Source organism: Charadrius vociferus, unplaced genomic scaffold (assembly GCF_000708025.1).
Source record: "Charadrius vociferus isolate BGI_N301 unplaced genomic scaffold, ASM70802v2 scaffold315, whole genome shotgun sequence".
NCBI classification, from domain to species: domain Eukaryota; kingdom Metazoa; phylum Chordata; class Aves; order Charadriiformes; family Charadriidae; genus Charadrius; species Charadrius vociferus.
Window position 1 is genome coordinate 162,707 of NW_009648453.1, and position 20,939 is coordinate 183,645.

The 20,939-nt window shown below is 34.9% G+C and overlaps 1 protein-coding gene across 1 annotated transcript in view; it reads right to left on the reverse strand.

Moving 5' to 3' along the window:
• TTN (titin) overlaps positions 1-20,939 on the reverse strand; it is a 244,945-nt gene that overhangs the window by 119,387 nt on the left and 104,619 nt on the right. The window contains 23 exon segments of the mRNA XM_009885623.1: positions 2,825-2,974; positions 3,302-3,385; positions 3,691-3,771; positions 4,023-4,103; positions 5,180-5,260; positions 6,257-6,337; positions 10,938-11,021; positions 12,032-12,121; positions 12,774-13,109; positions 13,357-13,440; positions 13,670-13,753; positions 13,971-14,048; positions 14,409-14,492; positions 14,680-14,784; positions 15,700-15,783; positions 16,003-16,101; positions 16,302-16,382; positions 16,924-17,010; positions 17,222-17,305; positions 17,516-17,590; positions 17,808-17,885; positions 19,744-20,061; positions 20,261-20,344. Of these exon segments, the coding sequence (XP_009883925.1) occupies positions 2,825-2,974; positions 3,302-3,385; positions 3,691-3,771; positions 4,023-4,103; positions 5,180-5,260; positions 6,257-6,337; positions 10,938-11,021; positions 12,032-12,121; positions 12,774-13,109; positions 13,357-13,440; positions 13,670-13,753; positions 13,971-14,048; positions 14,409-14,492; positions 14,680-14,784; positions 15,700-15,783; positions 16,003-16,101; positions 16,302-16,382; positions 16,924-17,010; positions 17,222-17,305; positions 17,516-17,590; positions 17,808-17,885; positions 19,744-20,061; positions 20,261-20,344 (2,493 nt within the window).

Genomic DNA, 20,939 nt, shown 5'->3' on the forward strand with positions numbered 1-20,939 from the left:
GTCCCACTAAGCCATGTACTAAACCATCCCTACTAATAATGTGAACAACAGTTTATGCATTCATTCTCTTACTTGTTTTGGCATTTATTGGTAGGCAGGAGTTCATCATACCTGCTTGATTTATTGCTATAGCTTATGAAATCAGATCTTACCTCCTGAACCTTTTGAATATGCAAAAAAAAAACCAAAACAGTACAACAAAAGTTTGGATGGTTTTAGTTGGGGAAACATTTAACTCCCCTGCACAGAAACTCATATTTGTTGCATCTCTCTCACATTTTAGATATCAGAGTATTCAGTGAAAGATCAATTTAAAATGAGATTCATTTAAAAAAACAAAAACCCTTCCATTAAACATAAGGAAGAAGTTTTTCACTTTAAGGGTGGTAAGGCACTGGAACAGGTTGCCCAGAGAGGTTGTTGAGGCCCCATCCCTGGAGGTGTTCAAGGCCAGGCTGGACATGGCCTTGGGCAACCTGGTCTAGTGGGAGGTGTCCCTGCCCATGGCAGGGGGGGTGGAACTCGATGATCTTCAAGGTCCTTTCCAACCTAAACCATTCTATGATTCTATGATTCTATGTACCTTTAGCAAGTGGAGCTCCTGTTTTTTTAGGTGCAGCAATGGGCACTTTCTCCTCTGGGACAGCCCTCTCAGGCATCTCGGGCACTTCAAAGATATTAGTGCATTTAATTTTACAGTTACAATACAACTGAACATAAGTACAGAGACTGAAACACAGAGGACAACAGAAATGTTCTGAAGTAACAATTTGGCACACGCTTATACTCAGTGCAATTTGCTTGGCAAGTATCATTTAAAACCTCAGATTCAAAATGACAGACAGGACAAAAGAGGTTAAGATAACACTTAAGAGAAGATTAGATGTGTTTTTCATGTATTCATCATAACATGTACCTCTGGCTGATGGAGGTTCTGATTTTTCAGGAACAGCTACAGGAATTTTCTCTTCTGGGACAGCCTTTTTGGGCACCGCAGGCTCTTTAAAGATATTAGTATCTTTTAGTTATGTGTATTAAGCTTTAAGATGAACAGTGAAACATAGTATACTCAAAAGAAGAAAAAGAGATCCTATTTGTAAGAGGTACCTTTAGACTGTAGAGCTGCTCTCTTTTTAGGTATAGCAACACTCTCTTGCTTTTCGGTCAGCTTGGCTGGTGGTGGTTCCTCAGGTGCCAAAACAGGCTCTGGTTCTTTGGATGCCACTTCAGGCTTTGGTTTTCGAAGTGCCATAGAAGGCTCTAGTTTTTGGGGCGGTAAAATTGGTTCTGGTTCCTCAGGCACCACGACAGGTTCTGGCTTGCATGGTGCCACAACAGGCTTTGATTTTCTGGACACTGCAATAGGCACTGACTTTTGGAATTCTGCAAGAAACTCTGTTTCTTCAAGTGCTACAACAAGCTCTGTTTTTGGGGGTGGCGGAAAAGTTTTTGTTTTGGGGGCCACCACAACATGCTCTGATTTTTGGGTTGATGCAACTGTCTCTGATACCTCAAGCACCACAGTGACCTCAGGTTCCTCAGGGGCCATGAACGGCTCTGTTTTTTGGGTTTTCACAATAAGCTTTTGTTTTGAGGGCACTGCGCCATGCTTTAGCTTTTGGGATGGCACATCAAGCTTGGGTTCCTCAGGTACCATAACAAACTCTGGTTTCTCAGGCGCTACAACATGTTCTGTTTTTTGGGGTTCCAAAACAGGCTTTTGTTTAGCCGGTATCACACCATGCTTTACTTTTTGGGATGCCACATCAGTCTTAGGTTCCTCAGGTACCACAACAAACTCTGGTTTCTCAGGCACCAAAACATGCTCTGTTTTTTGGGATGCGACAACAGATTCTGTTTTTTGGGGTGCCAAAACAGTTGCAGACTCCTCAGATGCCACAACACGTTCTAGTTTTTGGGGTGCCATAACAGGCTTTTCTTTTCGGGCCACTCTAGCAGGTTCCGGTTCTTGAAGTTCTACGTCTTGAGGCTTTGGTTTTGGGGGTCCTGCAATGGGCTTTGGTTTCCGGGAAACTTGAACAGGTACTTTCTTTTCTGGGAAAGTTGTCTTGGCCACTTTATGTACATAAAAGATATTAGTTCTAAATTTAACAACTGCACAGGCAATCATACCAAATTTAAGTGAATCATAAAACATAAACCCACAATTACAATGAAAACATTAAAAACATATCAGGTATCAATCATTTATGTTGGCCTTTTTAAGAATGAATATACCACATCTTGGCTTTTCTCTCTGCTGTACACACCCACCCTGTCCCCAAACCTCATGCCCCCATATGCAAGTGCACGTGCACTGATAGTATAACTTAAGCTATAAGTAAAATCCATGATAATTATAAACAGAATGGACAGGACAAAAGATATTAATAATGTTGCAGGTAATAAGCTGAAGACTCTTTCAAGAATTAGTAGTGATGACATCTAGCTTTTCTTGGTGGAGCTTCTGGTATTTCAATCACATCAATATCTTCTCTTAGGTACTAGAATGGGTACTTTCTTTTCTTCTACTATTATCACTTTAAAGATATTAGTTGTGGTTGTTTTCAAGAATCCAAGTGGGTAGAATAGTAAGAATAATCCAAAATAGTAAGAATAGAAGTATAAAATAGAGACAATTCAGATATCGAGTATTTGTCACTATTCTTCAAAAAGACCCACGTATGTCTGTTTCACACACACATGCAGATACATAGAACAAGTAGAATTTAGAATCTCAGAAAAGAGAAGGCCTGGAAAATCACAATGTTAAAGAAAAGAAGAAAAATATTGCTTTTGTTATTTTATTAGTGTTGAGATTTACCTTGCTCTGGTAGAGGTTCTGGTTCTTCAGGTGCAGCCTCTGGTTCTGGGACAACCACAGGTTCTGGTTCTTTTGGCACAACCTCAGGTTCCTTTATTTTAGGCACAGGTATTTTCTTTTCTGGAACAACTTTCTTCGGCACCTCAGGTTCTTTAAAGATATTTATTTGTTTTACTTTCAGGAATTTGAAGAATAGGAATTAAAAAGGCAACAGTAGCTCCAAGGTGAAAATTACCAAACAGCATCAGAAAAAAATATCCTTTATAAATAGTCTGTATTTTTTGTTGTCTTGCTTGAATCACACTATTAATAGTCATTGTTGCTTACTGGGAGCTATTCACAAGTGAAGAACACAACACAATCTGTAACATTTATAAATATTAAAATATAACAAAAGAGGATAACACAAACTTTAAAAAGATAATTTTAGAGAAAGGTTAACATTTCTGTGCAATTTTATCAATATTGAACATGTACCTTTAGGTGGTGGAGGTTCTGGTTTTTTAGGAACTTCAATGTGTACTTTTTCTTCTGAAACCACTTTCTTGGGCACTTCAGGCACTTTAAGGAAAGTAATTAATTTTATTTTTAAGAAATTCAAGCATATGTCTGCAGTGTTAAGACACTAAGAAATAAAACTCAGGGACATCAAAAGCATCAGTGGTTTTGGATGTGAATATCAACTTTTTTTTTTGCCTGCAGAAAATTCTCTCTGATGTCTCACTGAGGTACAGATGCAAAAACTACAATTTAAACAACAAAAATATTTTATAGAACATTTATGGTAAAAGTAAATTACCAATATGCTAAAATGGTACTCTAGATAATGAAGGGGGTTTCTTTCATTAATTGGGTACAGCAGTTACCTTTAGTTGGTGGAGGTTCTGGTTTCTTTGGTACTTTAACTGAAACCTCTTCTGGGACCGCTTTCTTTGGTACCTCAGGCACTTGAAAAATATTAGTAACTTTTATTATAAGAATTTCATAAACAACATTAAAGCTTAACAACAGAACAGTCTTAGTGAGAACACTAATTACCAAGATCTATTTTTTTTCACACAACACATTTCTTCATTTGAAAAACCTTTCACAACAGAAGAAAATTCTAACAGAGGTCTTGGGTACTATCTTTTATAGTGTTAAAACAATAAAAGAGTGATGGGTTTGATTCTGTTATTTTTTTCGTAATGACAAGTACCTTTAGCTGGTGGAACTGCTGGTTTTTTAGGCTCCGTAACTGGTATTTTCTCATCTGGGACTTTCTTGGGCACTTCTGGCACTTTAAAATTAATAATTATGTTAATACTAAGAATCTAAAGACATTTAAATAGAATTAAAGTGAAAAAATAAACAAACAAAATTATTCCAGTTAACATCAATTAAAGATAATACCCTTTACCAAATAGGCTTTTTGCTCTCAATCTAGGTTGAGAGTCATTTGAGAGGAGTAGAGAGGGCACTCCCAAAAACAAAATACAAAAATCACAGTTTATAAGATAGGAAGATGGGGAAATCAGTGAAAGTAGCACAAATTATTGCTAGAGTTTTATTAATGACAAGTGTCTTTAGCTGATGGTACTTCTGGCTTTTTAGGAATAGCAACCTTGATTTTCTCTTCTACAACTACTTCCTTGGATGCTTCAGGCATTTTAAGGAAAGAGATTGTTTTCAGGTTTTATATAGAATCTTACAGCTATGTCCAAAACCTTTCAGTAGAAATTGCAAAGTAGGGAGGTTCTTAATGGAGCCATTGATTTGACATGCTTATTGGCTTAAGGTTCTTTTATGTCCCTATAAAGTCTGAGGAAACACCTCCAAGTTTTTGGGAGTTTCTTCGCCTTCTACATTACATCATTTTTCCATTTTATTCAACCACCTCCTGAATCCCCATTTGACTGTCCATTCTGTATTCATTGTCACATTCTTTTCTGCACGATGACTTCTTGGTATCAATTTTTCATGTATACACAGAGGGTTTTCTCCTGTGTTAGACTCCTGTATCACTTCTTCTATACTTTGAAATTAATAAACTTTCTTTTGGGGCTAATTTTTCACTGTTAGTCAGGAGTATTTCAGATCACAGAAGCCCTGTTTACTCTTTAAGATTTCTGCTCTGGTTCTCAAGTATCAGTCTCATCTCTGCCCAGCCACATCAGTATTTCTAACACACTGGTACACTGATTATAGATATGATTCAAAAAGAAGGATTTTCAAAACAGTAGTATATATGGAACTGTGGGCACAGAAAATAAAAGTAACAGGACGACACAAACAAACTATCAAAAACCTAATCTGCACAATTAAGGCAGAGTTTTTTTTCTCTTCCAAATTTTAGTTATCTGTAGTGCAACATACCTTTGGCTGGTGGTGGTTCCACTTTTTTAGGCACAGCAACAGGTACTTTCTCTTCTGGAGTTTTCTTGGGCACCTCTGGCACTTTAAAGAAAACAGCATTCAGTTTTGTTATCTTTAAGGCATTTTAAAATATGTAAATTATTTAGAAGAAAGAGTTTCCCAAGAAGTGTATTGGAATGCAATGTAAGATCGGATATAAAGAGATATGTCATGAAAAAATGTTGTATACTATTACATACTACTGGGATTTTTTATAAATGAGAAATAAAAGGAAATTTTTTCTTTTACTATAAACCCTATTGCCCAAGAGAAAGAGAAATCTCCTCAGAGAGTCACCATTATTGACAGATAAGCTTTAGGTGGTGTTACTCTTGGCTTTTTAGGCACAGCAACATTTACTTTCTTTTCTGAGACAGATGTCCTAGGTACCTTGGACACTTTAAAGATATTAATGTACTTCCAAGAATTACAAAAATGAAACATGCAATACAGAGAAACAAGACAAAACAAGTAGATTTATAAGGATACTATGACAACAGTTACATGTTCTGAAAAGTCTCCGTGGTTCTATCCCTCTGGCAAATTACAGTTTGAAGCGACTTTGCTGGGGATCTTTTCTCACGCAGTGGTGACATGCCACACAAACTGCTAGTTCCGACAGACTTCTAAAATTCCTGAATGAATTGTAATAAGCGTCTTCTGTGCCTAATGCTATTTCCATTCAAAATTAAATCAATTGACCCCTAAGTTTAACATAACCAGTGTGAAAGAGGAAGCATATATACTTCTTGCTTGATTATCAATAGAATTTCTGAGACTGTTTACAGTACCTATAAACACCCATGAAATGAAAATATTTGTTCTGCAAATCTTACTACATATTGATTCAGCTAGAATTTTCCTTTTTTTTAGTCCCTTTGACTAGTTTCTGGTACAATTTCTGTGCCATCTCAATGGATTACTCTTGGGTAGAAGAAATTGAAAAACTCAAATAATTTTTAATGATTAACAACAATAAAACAAAGGACAGAAGAAACTTGAAGAAAAAGGAGAAGGAAAGGATATGTTGACCTATACCTTTGGCTGGTGGAGCTTCTGGCTTTTTAGGCAGAGGGACAGGTTTCTCTTCAGGAATAGTTATCTTGGGCAATTCAGGCACTTGAAAGATATTTACTGATTTTAATTTTATGACTTAAAGACAAGTTGAGAAACAGGAAAAATGACATATACAACAAAAATACCACTAATCTGACACAACTGGACCATGATAAAAACCAGAAAAGACATTACCAACAAAAGACCTCGGTTCTATTAGGCTATCAAAGTACCTTTAGATGGTGGAGATTCTGGTCTTTTGGGCACAGGAGTAGGTTCTGGTTTTTTAGGCACAGCAATAGGCACTTTTTCTTCTGGCACAGCTTTCTTAACGACTGTGGGCACTTTAAAGATATTAGTTCTTTTTAAGAATTTATATAGAATAGAAAGACAAGTCATAAAAAAACCCATTTGTAATATAAGTAAGGTACTAAAAGAATGAACACAAATATTAGTTACATTGAACAAGAACTAAACTATGAGCATAAATAATTTAATTTTCCTGGAGTTCATGACTTTGAAAATTGCAGGAAGAGATGATGAAGAAGATCGATACCTCTAGGTGCTGGAGCCTCCTCTTTTCTATGAACCGTAGAAATTTCTTCTTCTATGTGCACCTCCTCATAAACTTCATGTACTTGAAAGATATTAGTTTAAATACTTAAATTAACTTAGAAATCTTCAGAACACATACAATGTGAAAAATAAAAAAAATACAATCAAATATTCAAGCTCATCTTAAGATACACAGATCTATTCTATATCTAATCTCAAAATGAGGATTCTTTCAAACAAGGGAAGGAAAAATCTCCTATTCTATCCTGATCTAACCTCTGCAGCTTGCCAGAAGAAAGATGTGTGATTTGTTGTAAACTGAGCTACTTCTTGAGTGCAAAGAGTTAGGCCCTGTCTATCTAAGCTTTTTTTCTGCTTTTGTTTTTTTTTCCGCCCAGACTGATCCAAGTTCCCTGAAATTGTCTCTTTTGTACATGAAGCTAATTTTCCCCTTAAGAACAAATACAGGGGGCATAATATTTAATATATTTTTAAATTAATTTTATACTGTTGCAGCTAACTAAAGCTGCTAACTAAACTCTAGTTTATGGTAGACAGAATGTTCTCAAAAAAGTTAAAGATTTATATATTAAAACATATTTTTTGTCCTTCAAATCCTACTCAAAATTTGTTGTACCTTTAAGGTATGAAGCTTCTTCTTTAGGTAGAGCAGGAGGTATTTTTTCTTTCTGGACAGCTTTCTTTGGTACTTCAGGAACTTAAAAATATTGATTTATTTTTAGAAATTTGCATTAGGAAATAAGTAGTACAGTTTTGTAAAACAATAAAAAATTCTACTAGCACAATATCAAAATACACAGTATTAACCTGTGAATACAGCTCAACAACTTCACTCTCTGGATTTCACTGTCTTTCTAACTCCCAGTACTTACAGGTCTGAATTTGCCCTTCTCTGAAAAGATAGTAGTTAGGGTTTTTTTTAATTATTAAACAATCTTTAGGAATTTTGGCAATTTAAAGGGTGTTTTTTTTAAAAATATTCAAAATTACCTATAAAAACAAGGCAAAATTCCAGTACAATTAACTAAAAATTATGTTTCAAATATCTGATACTATACTATACTCAAATACTGAGTTCTTCAGCATTGGAATTTTATTATAAAACTGTGTTTCTATGAAAAAAAAAAAAAGTGGCTTTATATTTTGTCCTGATTTAAAGTCTTACCTTAATCTTGACTTTATTAAAGCCCCTGACATGAATGCAAAGAGCGCTTCTGCAAAACAACTTCTACCAGAACCTTTTTTTTCTATTTTTAATATATCATCGGGGACAGTATTTTGGGAAATAGAACATGAGACAAGAAGTCAAAAAATATATGGCTAATCCCTGGCCCTGCTATGAACTTTCTGTCTAGTAAGTTTCTTTGTATTTGTCTAATTTTGTCTTTTTAAATGTTAAATTCTTGATGCAGAATGTATCAATCAGTTTGAGCAACTGCTAACACAAGACTAAAATAAGAACTTATAGAAAATGTTCCTTGATTTTTTTTTTCTGAATGATGAATTTTTATGTCTTAATAATTGTTCATTAGTTTAATGTGAAGAAAGATGTGGAAATATTTTTGGAATTCTTTGTACATGGTTGAAAAACGATTATGTTTAAAATTGCTGATCTCCCTGTATGTATGGTCTCTTTCTAAGATAAAAACAAACAGAAAATTTGCTTTTACAACAAGAAATCAAATGGAAGAAAACTGTATATAGCACCTGGTCATGTTATTCAAGAAAAACAAGCATGTTGGGTTTTTCACTTGGTAGCTCACTTTTGAAAGAGGCTAGAGAAAAAACATTTGGAGGTCATGTACCTTTAGCTGGAGGAGCTATTTCTGTAGGTACAGCAGCAGGTATTTTCTTCAGTGGGACAGTTTTCTTTGACACTGCAGGTACTTTAAAGATATTAATTTTTTTTAAGAACAATATAATATACAAAATGTAAGTAACAAAGAAGCAATGACAGACACATAGCATCTAAGGAAACATTAGAATGAACATGTTAAATAACAGATCGCCACACAGATGGAATGATGAAGATGAACAACTAATTTCTAGGGAACATATTGCTTTAGAAATTGCTTGAATAGTTGGTGTACCTTTAGCTGCTGGAGCTTCTGGTTCACTAGGCATAATAACGGGGACTTTTTCTTCTGTTGGAACTTCTCTGTAAACTTCTTGCTCTTTAAAGATATTAGTTTATTTTACATACTTTAATATTATTTACAAGACAAGATTAGAAAGACAACTTATAATGCAAAAATGCAGACATGTATACGGACAAGGAGCTGTTTGAACGTAAATTATTTCTATATCTCATTTCAGCCTGATCATTTACCTACCATTGTTAGAAGCGACCATTCCCAATTAGTAAAAAACAATTTTACAGAAATATTTAATTTTATGTTCTAATTCCTTAGTTCTGTATATTAGATAGACATTACAATTGAATTTCACATGTCCTCATCTGGTGTTAACTCTCTACATGCCAGCTCAAAAATTAATTAATTCCTACTCAGGATGGCTCTTAAACCAGTGTCTACTTAAGTTCATTTCTTTGGTCTAATGTGGCTAAAGTGCTTTCCTGGATCAGAAACTTAGTTTCTCTCTTATTTATGCTTCTTGTATGTACATATGTATCTATGTAGAGGGGAAAAGAACATTTTATAAACGCTAAGCTATAAGTAAATTTGGGGGGACAGAGGATCTTAGAAACATGGATGGAAATTACTTTTAAATAATTAAAAAAATTAATTTAAAATGTCTCATATTTTACAGAACAATCTAGAGGATGAATTAATATATTCTCTGCAATTTACTGCTTGGTAAATGTGTCATTGATGTACCTTCATACAAAGGAGGCTCCTCTTCTCTGGGAATAATAGTGGGTACTTTCTCTTCAAGGACAGCTCTCTTATGAAACTCAGGAACTTCAAAGACATTAGCTTTCTTTTAGTAACCTCAAAATAATTTTCAACTTTTAAAATCCCAAACAGATATAAACCCAGAAAACTAAGTTCTTTTGAGGTCCCAAATACTGTACCTTGTCAAGAATAAAATATTATACAGTTCTAGAACTGTCTTGCTGGAACAATTAATTATATGAAGAAATGTATAGTTTCTGCTCTCAAAGAGCATAAGCCATTTGCTTTTCTCACTGTATTGTCATGCTTTTCCTTCTGATGTGTGCCCTATTACTTCACCAATATCAACAGCATTGTATTGGCTTCAAAATCCCAGTTTAAACTAAATTCACAACTATATTACAAATATAAAAGCACTGAAGGTTTGAAGTAGTGTAAGTAGTAATACCTCCTCAGCATGTTTTCATTCATAAATAAATGTATTTACTGTTTAGCACATGTATAGTACATATCTGAAATGTTTTCCTCAGAGTTTTCAATTGATCACTGAGAGCTGAATCTGCACTGAGAGACTAGATACCTTGCCACGGTGTAAAGAGCGTGAAGATCATTTTAGAAGGGGTTAGTTGCAAAAAACAACACAAGTATTTCCTTTCCATAAAATGTCATATCAAAAGTTCCTTTACCTTTCATTGGTGGAACTTCTGTTTCAGGTGTATGCGTAGGTTTCTTTTCTTCAGGGACAGTTCTTTTTAAGACAGCTGGCCCTTTAAGATATAATTGACTTTTAGGGCTTTCAAAGTTAATTGGAAGAAGTTAGAAAGAAGAAGACCAAATCTAAGAAGGAAGATTTGTGAAACAACAAAGGATTAAATGCTTCGTGATAGAGCATCTATGTTATGAAGATTAGACAGAAGAATAACATATTAAAAAAATATTCTTGAAAGATGGCTATACATTTGGATGGTGGAATGTCCTCCCTTTTTAGAAGAAACAAAAATATTCTTTCTTCCTGAACTACTTTCATATGGAGCTGAATGACAGAACACACATTTTTTAAAGTGACTCTCACATATTTTTAACAAATGACTTGAAACGAACAGGCAAAAAAAGACTCAATCACAAACACTGTGGGGACATAAAACATATACACATCTTTTTCAACAAATAATGAAGACAAAAGACTGAAATCAGACTTCATGATTCGTGAGGACAATGCGGAAGAAGTATACCTTTAGCTGGTGGAGTAATTTCCTTTTTAGGAACAGCAGGTAGTCCTTTTTCTTTTGGAACAGGTTTTTTCGGCACCGCTGGCACTTTAAAGACATAGGTGTTTTTTTTAAGATCTTTTGCAGTATGAACATTATGTAAGAATAGAAGTTAAACAAAAACCAAACAATTCAAAGAGTCAGATAATTTAGAAAAATACAAAATACAGTATCCTCAATTGCTATTGAGTGGTGACCTTGCAGGCCACCCATCTGGACTATTTTGCTTGGATTGACACAGCTAGAGTCTTCACTATTCACTGAAAGAAAAACACTGCTCTTGTTGGGTGAATTTTTGACTGCGATAAGCCTTAACAATTAGATTTCATGAACAATCACATCTAATTAATGCCAGGTGAGAATATGGTAAGGTTTTAATTTCCTTCTTTTTTAATTTAAGACTCCAAGTCTTTATGGAAAAAAAAACCAAAACCAAACACCACCTTTCCCACTGATTTTGTTCTGAGAGTCCATATAAGAAACAACTATAAAAGTTAGCACAAAATTAATTTCTGGCAAATTAAGTGCTCTGAACAGAAAATTACAGAGCTCCAGACTAGTACAGAAACTCGATGAGCATCCACTGACAACTGCTATTCATGACACTAATCTTTTGTAGAGCCTGATACAGAGAACACCTATTAAGAGCATATGCACTCCGGCACATTATTAGGTTGATGAAGGTCCTACTTTTTTAGGAATCTGTGGGGAACTAGAGTTTCACTGATATGGCACTGTAGTTCAACAGCCTTTTATTAATTTCTTCATCTGCTTGTTCTCAGTGATTAACTACAAAATGTCACTAATATCGTGACAGCAAAAATTAAATCTCAAATGTCCTGTCTGCACTTCCTTTGTCCTCAGAAAGTAATTTATCTCAGTTTTGATTTGTTAAAGAAATATTATTTTTTTAGTAACTGAATCCCTGTCTTTGACTGTACTGAAAAAGAAAGTTAATGGTCTAGCAATCAAATCAGAATAGATAAATTGCTGGATTTGGGTATTCAGAGACTCAGGCAGAAGGCTGTGTTTTTATATTTGTCTAATAGCTGATGTACCTTTAGCTGGTGGAGCTTCCTTTTTAGGAACAGGAACAGGTACTTTTTCTTCTGGCAGAGGTCTTTTAGGCACCTTAGGCACCTCAGGAACTTTAAAAAATACATCATTATGGATTTTAAGTTATTTATGAGGAATTACAACATACAAAGACAAGCAGACAACAGATACAAGCAAGCAGAGCAATCACTCATTTGTAGAGGAACCTTCTCATCATTTATGCAGAGACAACTGAACAGCCACTTATCTCAGAATTCTTGAGCAATGAAAGCTAAGGAATATCAGCGTACATCTTTCTGCTACATTTTAGATGCACTTTCTGTTTGGCATGAGGGTTCCCATGATCATAAATTTAAATAATGAGAAGGAAGGTCCTACATGAGTTTTAACATCTCTAACTCACAGGAGCTAAACTGGGCAAAAGAAACAAATATTGACTCATAAAAATATTTAATTCAGACTGAAGCTGAACTACATCAGAAAATTATCATTTACTTTGCTTGTCTCATATCTATGCTAGCGCACTCTTGGGCAGTCAGATGGGGAGTCCTCCCATTCCACTCTAAAAGGAAGAATTCCTTAGGAAGGATTAGGACAGAAACAATCTTTGAATGGCTTTGTCGTTACCAGCAAAAGACACACAGGACTACCAATGGGGAAAAACATAAATAAACACCCAAAGGAGGCTTAAGCAGCAGCTGGGAACTCAACAAATTATAAGCATAAAGAAGTCATGATTTATACCTATAGCTGGTTGAATCTCGTAAGCCTCCTCGTATACCTCCTCATATTTCTCATAGATCTCTTCTTTCTCCTTAAACTCATACTTTTCATAGACATCTTCTTTCTCCTCAGCTTCCTCTTCATATTCCTGTTCCTGAATCTCCTTATATCTCTCAGGTTCTTCAGGTTCCTCGTATGCCTCAATTTCTTCAGTTTCCTGAACCTCTTCAAATTCTTCAATACTTTCGTATGTCTCATACTTCTCATACTCTTCATATGTATACGCATACTTCTCCACCGCAGGAGCAGGAGCAGGGACTTTTTCTTTCCGGACGAGTTTCTTGGATACTTCAGGCACTTCAGAAACAGTATTATTGTTACTACCTTACAATTATTTTTTTTTTTTTTTTTTTTACTCTTAGTCAAGATGACCCACATAGAACAGAAAATGTACATGATAACTGCAAACATGTTACATTAAAATATAAGAACATGCTCCTGAAACAGTATATATATTATAAAAGATTTTAGGAATTAGGAGGAAAAACAAATCTTTTTGGAATAAGAAAGGAATAAGGAGGGATAAGAAGAAATATATCTGTACCTTTAGTCGGCGTTGGTTCTTTGGGCTTGGGCACAACAGCTGGCACTTTCTCCTCTGCAACAGCTCTTTTACGCACCTCAGGGACTTTAAAGATAGGATTTCTTTTAGGAATTTTAAAAAAACCACCTTAAAGCAGTTTAAGTAAAAAAGCACAAGAAGCAGAACTTTACGGTTCTACAATGCGAACATTGATAATGAAGAGTTTTAACATAAATTCAAGCAGAAATCTCATACAACAAAGACAAAAGTTAGAAAGAAGAAGGTCAAGAGTATTTTTAGCATAAGTATTAATTATAATCAGGAGTACATATACCTTTTGCAGCTGGAACCTCCACTTTTTCAGGGGGGGCAACAGGTACCTTCTCTGCAGGAACAACCTTCTTAGGCATCTTGGGTACTTTAAAGATAGGACCTAACTTCAGTGATCTTTTGCACAATTTTTAAATAGACACAAACCCAGAAGCTTACAAACAGCAGAACAGAAACTTACAAACAAACAAATAATATAGTGACAAATAAAACACAGGACAGACATACTAAAATGTCTATTCGAAGCTCAACTTGTGTGAAGAATGTAATCTATTGATGATAAGAGCATTTGCAAACTGTAATACCTTTGGCTGGCGGAGCTGGCACCTTTTTAGGAACAGGTTCTTTCTCTTCAGGAACAGGTTTCTTGGGCATCTCAGGCACTTTAAAGACATTATTTTATTTTAAGAATGTCATCTGTCAGTAGTGTGAGAAGGACAACAGAAAACATATACGGACAGACATAATCAAAGAAGAACTGATCTGCAGAATATATTTTAAAAGTTTTAAAGATGAAACAAAAATAAAAACAAAAGACACTATATCCACAGGCAGACTTCTAGAACAAGTCAAATCGTTTCAAAGCTTATTTTTCACTAGGAATTTGACGGGGCACTCTGAGACATCAATACAGAAAGACAGCAATGACATAAAAGTAACATAAATAACAAACAAAATAAAATAAATAGAGACACTGAATGAGAATAACAACACATTGTTTTCCTAGGTATTAATTTATGTACCTTTTACTGGAGGAAGCTCCTGTTTCTCAGGAGTGGGTACAGGTATTTTTTCTTTTGGCACAGGTTTCTTAGGAATCTCTGGCTCTTTAAAGATATTATTTTCCAAACATATTTTAAAATTACTTTCAGAGCATTAAAAACATGAAAAAACATGAAACAAGATCACAAGCTCCCCCAAAAGATCATTAAGATTTACATAGAACAAGAAATAAAGATGAATTTTAATGAACCCAAAAGATCTCATGAGCAACTTGCAAGAAAGATTGTGTACCTTTTGCTGGTATAGTTTTCTCTGGAATAATTTCCTCTTCTTCTTCCTCAGGAACAAAAATGCGAACCTTTTCTTCAGGCACAACTTTCTTTGCTACCTCAGGCACTTTAAAGATATTATTTTAAGAACTTTACTTTTACAACATCACAAAGAAAAATCCGTAACATAAAACACAAGGACACCAACTTTAAAGTAACAATAGAAATAAAAATGAGGGAAACTCTATTAGTTATTTTTCACTCCCTAAAACCAGCAAAGTGTAATTGGGTTATAAGGATTATATGCAGATTATCTCTTTTGCCCAATTCTTAATGACACAGCATTGTTGCCAACAGAAAATATTAGCAGGATATGCTACACAACAAGAGGTTGTAGAAGATTACTAGCATCTAATTTTTTACATAAAAATCTTCCAGTGTTTGCTTTTCTTTTTTGTTTTCTAAAAATTGAGCTGCTGAAGTAGAATTTGTTCAGCACCAAAGAGTGGCCTCTGCAATACTGTGTCTCCTCTTCGACTTTCACATTTAGGGTATATCTTCAGGTTATTTGTATGGTGAGTTCTGATTTGATTTTATTTTTATATAAGTTTAGCTAAAAGGCTTGAGATTATAGCATATTGTCAAGGTACATGTCAGAATTATCTCCCTGAATTGAAGAATTTCCAGGTAAAGGCCCATAAAATATGATTCCAGGTATTTTCCTTGAACAAAATTTAAATTAATTTAAACATTGGATCTGAATAATGATATCACAATGAATTATTTCATTCGCAGCAATCGCTTAAAATGGAAAACAAGTAGATCATTCCAGGTCTGATTCTCAGCCCACTGAAATCAATAACAATGTAGACAATCAAGCCCTGCCTGAGACCTGGCACTGCTCACTGCAGGGGAGCAGCAGGGTGCTAGAACCAAGGATCTGACTTCACATGAGTATAAATTGATTTTTAAAATAAGGTCCCACTGAAATATGAAAATGTAAGGCAAAGGAATTATCTGCATACTCCACAATGCAATATACCTTTAGCTGGTGGAATTTTCTTTACTTTAGGAACTGCAACAGGTATTTTTTCTTCTGGGACAGCTCTCTTGGGCACCTCTGGCACTTTAAAGATATTGTTTTGATAAGAAAATGACAATTACTTTTAGAACATCAAAACTAATAAAACCATGGAACAAAGACACAAAGACCAGTAAGATGAGGAAAACTCCCCTCAGAAGGATAATTAAGGTATACATCCAGATTAAAAGAAGCAATAGAGATGAAGATCTTTTAATGAACTGAAGAAAGCGCTCTGATAATTTTCAAGAAGGAATGGTGTACCTTTTGCTGGTATCTCCGGAACAGCTTCCTCTTCCTCCTCTTCTTCTTCAGGAACAAAAATAGGTACCTCTTCAGGGGGAGGCCTTGGTATTTCTGGCACTTCAAAGATAGTATTTAGTGGTGAAAACTTAGACACAGCATCAAAAACAGAGAAACAACTTACACAAAAGCTACAGACTATGAATTAGCAAGCACATTTGTCACAAACTGCTACAATACTTCAGTTGAATCCTAACAACAAACATAAAGAAACAACAAGAAAGATCATCCACATGTTCAGTTGAGATAAGGAGAGATACCTTTGGTCGCTGGAGGTTCTGGCTTTTTATGTGCAGGGACAGGTACTTTCTTTTCTGGAACTTTCTTGGGCACTTCAGGAACTTTAAAGACATTTTTGTTTAAGAAATTAATTTTCAATGTTACATAAAACATAGTAAAATGATAACTGTATAACTGATATTAAGATAACTACAGAAATATGGTAAAATCTATTTGTGTATGAAAGATAACATTGATTGTATCCACAGATTTATGCACAGATATAAACTCACAAACAGAGAGACTACAGCATGAGAAATTGGCGTAGTAAGGCTAAGGGGGAGGGCTAGCTGTTTTGGTACATTGTTTACCTTTTGGAGTATCTGTTTCTGAATCAGTAAGTAGTTTTAAATAATTTAGATGTATAAGATCCAAAAGACAGAGATGATACATGACACAAACACACACATTTTCAAAGTGTAGAATAAGCACAGCGCGCATGACTAACAGAAATGGCCACAACACAGTGTCCTGATCAAACATATGTCAGTGAGTGGTTCAGTATCAAACACACTAGGACAAGGAATGGGATTGTTACTTGCTTTCTTCTAAAGCTGAAGAAACAAAACTAGAATCACGCAGTTGAATCAGAAACTGGTATACCTTTGGCTGGTGGAGGCTCTTCCACTTTTTTAGGCACTGGGACAAGTACCTTCTCTTCTGGCACAGGTTTCTTTGGTACTTCAGGCACTTTAAAGATATTATTGTAGTTTAGGAATTTCATTTTGGAACCATAAGGTAAAGAACAATGTTATGAATCAATAAAGTGGAATGACAAAGAAGAATTGTCAAGAACAGAAAATACTCTTCACTCTACGTTACATTAAAGAGGGAAGGTGAACATAGACTGATTTTTAATTTTTTTTTTTTTTTTAGTGTATTCAGTTAAGAGCTGATATACCTTTGGCTGGTGGAACTTCCTTCTTTTTGGGTACAGGAACAGGAACCTTCTCTTCTGGCACAGGTTTCTTCGGCACTTCTGGAACTTAGTAAGATATTGTAAATTGAGCTTGGCATAAGAATCTAAAACACAAAGACGTACAAGCCAGTGACACTGAACAATTGGACAGAAACACAAAGGACCACAGTTCTTAAAAGCAACAATCCTTTTACTATCCTGGTGTTTAACACAAATGAAAAGATAAATGAAGTCTAGAAGACCTTTCTGGTCACAGCTAATTACAAGTTCATATACCTTTAGCTGGGGCAGCTTCCTTCTTCGGCACTTGGACTTTCTTTTCAGGTACAGGTTTCTTTGGCATCTCAGGCACTTCAAAAACATTATTTTGGTTAAAAAATAATCCACAAGCAGAAAAAAATAATCCCCAAAACAGAAATGAAACAAAAAAGACAGCAGCACAAACATTTCATATGAAGAGCCCCCTCCAAAAAGAACAGAAAAAAGTAATGATCAAGTATGGCATCTGAAAAGTACTGTGAATTACATATTCAGAGTACGTCTGCTAACATAAAGAGATGATATATACCTTTTGCTGGAGGAGCTTCTTTTTTCTTCAGAATAGGTATTTTTTCTTCTGGAAGGGGCTTCTTGGGAACCTCAGGTACTTAAAAGATACCATTAATGTTTTAGGTATTTACTTCTAAAACAACAGGAACATAAATTGCAAGCAAGCATCACAAATACATACCCAAAACATACAGCTATGATTTAGCATGGTTTGATAATTAAGACAAAATAAAATAGTGAACAGATTATATTAACTGCTATTATGTCCATTCTCCCTGCTCAGCCATTGAGGCTCTCAGTAAAAATGTTTGTAACTTCAAGGGTTTATTTGCTGATCAAAAGATTGAGCTAAGACAGAGTTGGACTTTTTAGAACCAGCTATTAAAGAAGATAAAGAAATGTCATGGTGAGGAAACTTACAAAAATACAGTTTTATTTTTTCCTCTATTTTTTTGACATTTCTAACAAACGTTGTAATAAAAAAAATATTCAATTGCTGTATTAGATATTTAGTGGGTTTAGTACTTCTCCTTATTTTCCCCTAGAGCTATGATCCTAATGCTTCTCAGGCATGTAATAGGTTGCATCTGATGACGTTGAATAAGCACATTTTGTATATTTATCAAATAATTATTGCTGATTAGATTTTCTTCTTCAGAAATTTCCAAGTGCTTTCGATGTGTAAAAAACAAGCAAGCACATCAAGTTTATCAATTGATTTACTGCAAACACAGAATTATAGACACATCATAAGTACCCAGCAGTTTATACCACAATTTGTTGGGTAATGGCAATGTTTATGAGTGGTTTACTTAGATGAAAAAAAAAAAATCTGACTCTGCTGAAATCAACATATTTTCCCTTTAACTGCAGTGAGGCAAAGGTAATCCCACTGGCTCTAAGCATACTGAAGAAAGTTTGGAGCACCTATGAATTAAATTTAACTACTACAACAGAGTCAAAGGAAATTTTAGTTAACCCTAGTCTTTCTGTTCAGCACTAACCTGGCTTTTGCAGTGTACACCCTGGCCTTTTCTTTACTAGGAAAAATGGGCGAATCAATATGTCAAAATTCTAGTGCGAACAATGTTAAATATAATTTTGGAATTCATTAATTTGTCAAAAGAAATTCTGGACTTCTTTTTGGGGAAGAGACACTATGGAATGATTTGAATCAGTGCTGGAAAATATACGTTTTTAAGGACTCTTAGATGATAATGTAATTTTGGAAAACCAGATATAGTTAGTCTATAACATTATATTACAATGGAGAAGGGTGTTATTACCAAGATCTTGGTGTGACCTAGGTGTACTCTCTAAGTAGTGAATAGGATATTCATCCACTAGTGGCAATATTGAAAATTTACACCAGTACCATAAAAATTATGCCTAAGGAAAACACCTAAAACTAAGAGTATTTAATAGAACTTTTATATCTTTGCTTTCCATGAAAATAGATTGTCCCCTCAAGAAATAAATAAACAACAACTATAGGGTTTCCAAAGATTTCTGAGAGGAAGTCAATGTGACTTGTATTCCTAAATCACCTGTTTTCAAGTTCCCTACCTATTTTCTAGATAAACATATTTTTTTTGTGTCTGTGGTTGCAGAATTCTCGTGAATGTTCCTAAGTATTTCAAGCACAGTCTGATAGCAAAACTGGACTCCAGACGAGGATGAAATAAATTTTAGTTAAATTTTCTTAGTAGGTTATACAGACTTCATTTGAAAGAGGAAAGAACATGTATGACATGGAACATTTACATTTATAGAGGTAGTAGTAAAGAGTAGACATACAGCCATAGCATGTTTTCTACACTATATACTAATCATTAAACATCTTGAAAAAAGACACACTATAAAGCACACTGGAACATATTAAAACAAACTTTGGTACATAAACAGAATAAAAAGGTACTGCGTTTTCTCACACAAATCCTAAAATTAAAGTATACCTCTAACTGGCGGGGGAGCCTCCTCTTCATACTGGGGAACTTCTGGCTCTTCCTCCTCATATTGAGGAACTTCCTCTTCATAATAAGCAGCTTCTTCTTCATAATGGGTGACTTCTTCCTCTTCATACTGAGGAATTTCCTCCTCATAGTGACTAACTTCTTCATAACGGTGGACTTCCTCCTTGTAATGGATTACTTCCTTCTCATATCTGGTGGCTTCTTCCTCTTCGTATTTTGGAACCTCTTCTTCCTCTTCATACTGAGGAACTTCAACATACACTTTTTCTTTTCGGACAACTGTCTTGCGTACTTCAGGCACTTAAAAAGATATCAATTAAAAGAATCTTAAAATTTAGCACATAGATCTTACTAATAATAAGAATCACAAGGCATTGTCAAATAAGAATTAAACCAAAAGAAGAACATTCCATAGAAAACAAATATATATTCACTGTACATGGAACATACAAGACATGACAAACATTTATACCATATTTTAATACGCTATCCAGTGTACCTTTGGCTGGTGGTCTTGCCATTTTTTTAGGAGGATAAATTGGTACTCTTTCTTCTATGATAGCCCTCTCTGGTACATCAGGCACTTGAAAGATACAGTACATTTACATTTAAGAAATTTTAGAAGTGTTGTTTAAAAGCAAAGATATTCTTGTCAAGAAACACAAAAAGATATCTTACAAATACATGGCTGATACGTAAAAGACGAGTGTGCTTATTAACACTGGACATGTAATTACAGAAGCCATTAGGCTGCTATTCAATGAAGTAACAATGAAGATTTCTAGATGCCAATATAAGCAGCTGGTATGACTCCTGCTTCATCCCCTGCTGCCAGCAGTGAAGTTAAGCTTACTAGTGGGCGGAACTCAAAATCCAAATTCAACCAATTACAAAATCACTAAATCTCACTGTCCTCTGTGGCAGCCCCTCTCCACAGCAGTGACACTTTGCACTACCTCAGTAACAGATCAAGAGTCCTCAATCACTTGTAACAAAAGATTTGCATAGAAAACTCTAGATGAAGATGAGGGACCACACAGAGAAAAACTTTGTGAGTTACTGGCAATGAATAAGAGCTCTGGTCTAATTAAAGGCAAAAGGATTAACTGCTCAGTGAGGAGGTATTTTTTCCCTTCTGTCGATTCTTTACAAAGTGGCTTGTTTTTTCTGGCACAGCA